The sequence below is a fragment of the Aplysia californica genome, unplaced genomic scaffold (genome assembly GCF_000002075.1).
Source record: "Aplysia californica isolate F4 #8 unplaced genomic scaffold, AplCal3.0 scaffold00912, whole genome shotgun sequence".
NCBI classification, from domain to species: Eukaryota; Metazoa; Mollusca; class Gastropoda; order Aplysiida; family Aplysiidae; genus Aplysia; species Aplysia californica.
In genome coordinates, this window is record NW_004798182.1 from 86,599 (window position 1) to 90,355 (window position 3,757).

Sequence of the window (3,757 nt, forward strand, 5' to 3'; positions counted from 1 at the left end):
TGTATGCTTTATAAATTGTATACAAACAGTAGTAAAGCTTGGTAAATTTGAAATTGGACATAAATAGGATACCTCTAAAAAATCCCCCCCCTCTTCCCCCCCCCCAACACCAGAACAATAATAATAACCCCCTCAAAAAAAGAAAAAGAAAAAGAAAACAATGACCTCCTCTCCCCATCCCAAATAACCAACAACCCACAACAAAACCGCATCTTTCTTCTTTTCTACTCCACAGTTGACTTCAGATTCATGAACGGCGTCAAATTTTACCATGAATTTTCAACACTGGCGAAACTTAGGGGAGGCAGATTGCCATACGTGTGAAACTGAAGGTGCAGTTACAATACTTTAAAAACTCACGGTATTTCATGTTTACGTTCTTGATAGTTTCTTCGTTTATGTTATAGAGAATTTGTTTAATGTTTTACAAGCATGAGGATTCATTATCACAATCGTACAACCCATCAACGTTGGAGACGATGGAATTTTGAGTGGCGGCAGCAAACTATGCTGTAAGCAACATTTTTCTGTTGGTTGCAGTAGTACATGCATCATTCTTTAAGATATGACACTGAATCTTTACAACTTAAAAACTGTCTTTGTGCTGAACTCAAATAATACTAATTTAGTTCTGATATAAAATTGATGACAAGAGGTATTTCTCAACGTTAAAGCATAATAGCTTAAAGATTAACTACTTAAAGATAGTATAATAAATAAGTATACTTTCAAATAAACATGGACAGCATACATGGACGGTATATTATAATTATACAGTACACTGTAGGCAAGAAAACAATGACCTCCTCCCCCCACCCCAAAAAACCAACAACCCACAACAAAACCGCATCTTTCTTCTTTTCTACTCCGCAGTTGACTTCAGATTCATGAACGGCGTCAAATTTTACCATGAATTTTCAACACTGGCGAAACTTAGGGGAGGCAGATTGCCATACGTGTGAAACTGAAGGTGCAGTTACAATACTTTAAAAACTCACGGTATTTCATGTTTACGTTCTTGATAGTTTCTTCGTTTATGTTATAGAGAATTTGTTTAATGTTTTACAAGCATGAGGATTCATTATCACAATCGTACAACCCATCAACGTTGGAGACGATGGAATTTTGAGTGGCGGCAGCAAACTATGCTGTAAGCAACATTTTTCTGTTGGTTGCAGTAGTACATGCATCATTCTTTAAGATATGACACTGAATCTTTACAACTTAAAAACTGTCTTTGTGCTGAACTCAAATAATACTAATTTAGTTCTGATATAAAATTGATGACAAGAGGTATTTCTCAACGTTAAAGCATAATAGCTTAAAGATTAACTACTTAAAGATAGTATAATAAATAAGTATACTTTCAAATAAACATGGACAGCATACATGGACGGTATATTATAATTATACAGTACACTGTAGGCAAGAAAACAATGACCTCCTCCCCCCACCCCAAAAAACCAACAACCCACAACAAAACCGCATCTTTCTTCTTTTCTACTCCGCAGTTGACTTCAGATTCATGAACGGCGTCAAATTTTACCATGAATTTGATTGGGAACCCCCACCCCCCCAACCCCCGTTTGATGTTAAATAAAAGCTCTGTACGAAAAAATATCTTCCCCATCCTGTGTCGATTGTGTTAACTAACCAGGCAATAATTCATTCAGTGGCGATGTCCTCATGTGTTACTGCACCGTGTGTTGGATAAAGATAATTCCAGGACGAAGTTCGAGGCAAAACAAGCTGTTTAGCTGGCACCCATTGATTCGTGTATAACTTTGAGGCCCAATTAAATCGTACAAATCGTCTTAAGCTTATTCCAAACTTTGTCACCACGGATTTAATTTGGGTTATGCATACGTTAGCCTTTACAATTAGTTAAGAAAGATAGGTTTTAAGCCACAGCCGTGTGTTGCCCACCATCAGTTTAAGAAAAGAAGAAAGACTTTATAATGTCGTATTGACTCAGTTGCAGTATAGACCAGTAGAACATTATGTTTAACAAGGAATTAGATCTACACCCTCTCCCCAAAACAAACAAACAAAACAAACAAAACAAACAAAAACAAAACAGTAATGCAGCATCCAGTCTGTTGACGAGTCGACCTCAAAAAGCTCACAACCAAAATAATTATTATTTTGTTTCGTGTTCTCCTCTCAGATCTTCCCCGCCCCACATCATAACAGCGCCAAGAGTACAAGGAAGAAACCACGCCAGACCCCACCCCCACGCCCCCTCCTATGTCCTCCACCTCCACCACCCCCACCACAGAAGCTAACGACTACTCAAGCCAAATGGGGTCAGCGGAGGCACCTCTAGAGGGCGCCATCCTCACGGTCATCTGTCTCACGGCCATCACAGCCAATGTATCTCTCTGGTTGGTTGTTCTCACCACACGTGACCTGCGCACGGAGTCCAATGTGCTCATCCTGTCCCTGTCCTTCGCTGACCTCCTGGTCTCTACAGTGAGCATGCCCATAACGGTGGCCACGATTCTCACGGCTCGATGGCAGTTCTCGCAGTAAGTTCGTTAGTGTGTTGGATTACGTTAAGATAGATCTAAGAAAGTTGGCTAGTTTCGTCTGAGGCAGGCGATCGTCAATAGCTATCTTTGTTGTTGCTGCTGCTATTGTTGTTGTTGTTGTTGTTGTTGTTGTCGTTGTTGTTGTTGTTCTTCTTCTTCTTCTTCTTCTTCTTCTTTTTCTTCTTCTTCATCTTCTGTTCTTTGTCTTCCTCTTTTCAGCTAGATCTACAGTTTTAGTTTTTTTTTTTGCTTTAGTAAAAGTTTAACGACACTTGCGACATAAACAGGTATTATAAGTGCCGAAGATTTTAGATGAAAATACAACACTGTTAATTACATTTAAGAGTCGGGACCTTCGAGTTTAACGTCCATCACCGAAAAGACCAATTAAAAAATTCGTGTAAAGTGTCTTTCCCAAGGACACAACGTTGGACTGAACTGAGGCTTGAACCCCCGAACCTGCAATCTCACAATTATGAGTCCGGTAGCCTAACCACTGGGCCAAGGCTACAGACGCCACCTTAGATTTGAAGGGTCACTACAGAGTAAGATACAATGAAAGAAGGAGGAGAGATAAGGACAATAGAACAGGAAAGAAAGAGCTAATCGAACCGGAGCACCCGCCTACCTCCCACCAGTGAACAGCTTTAAAGTTTGTTGTTGGTGTTGTTTGTGCGCGTTAAGGGAGCGGTGGCGGAGCGGTTAGTGCGCTCGTCTCCAAAGCGGAAAGTCCGGGTTCGAGCCTCGTTTCGGACATCCATTTTTTTCGCCCCATCCTGCCCACCCAGCAGTAATGGACTTCGAGTTGGGGAGGTAAAGGCGGAGTGGAAAGGAACTGGCCACCCTACCACAATATGCCGAAGGCCCAGGAAGTTGTCTCACTAACAACGCAATCCCCAATGTCGGGATCGGATGCGGGAACAACTTTACTTTTATTTTTACTCGCGTAAACAGGGTCGTTCATGGCGGGTTCGTCCTATGACTGAGAGACACACTCACACGCTGATAGTTAGAGAACGTTAGGAGTACGCAATTGGCCGATATATATAGTAACAGCCAGCTTGTTTGACCTATTCTTTAATATGTATAATATAATGAGCATTATCATAACACTTTGCCAAAAATGAAAAAAAAGCTTTCTTTCTTTTACTCCACATTTTTTTTCCAGATCAGACAGTGAGACAGTAGGTCTGGAACTCCCCCCCTCTCTCTCTCTCTCTCTCTCT

General features: G+C 40.9%; 1 protein-coding gene across 1 annotated transcript in view; it reads left to right on the forward strand.

Annotated features, from left to right (window-relative positions):
* Positions 1-877: 877 nt before the first annotated feature.
* Positions 878-3,757, forward strand: part of LOC101847155 — a 16,510-nt gene continuing 13,630 nt past the window's right edge. Inside the window, exons 1-2 of the mRNA XM_035972933.1 lie at positions 878-970; positions 2,168-2,528. Of these exons, the coding sequence (XP_035828826.1) occupies positions 2,248-2,528 (281 nt within the window). The 5' untranslated portion in view covers positions 878-970; positions 2,168-2,247. The remainder of the gene's footprint in view (positions 971-2,167; positions 2,529-3,757) is intronic.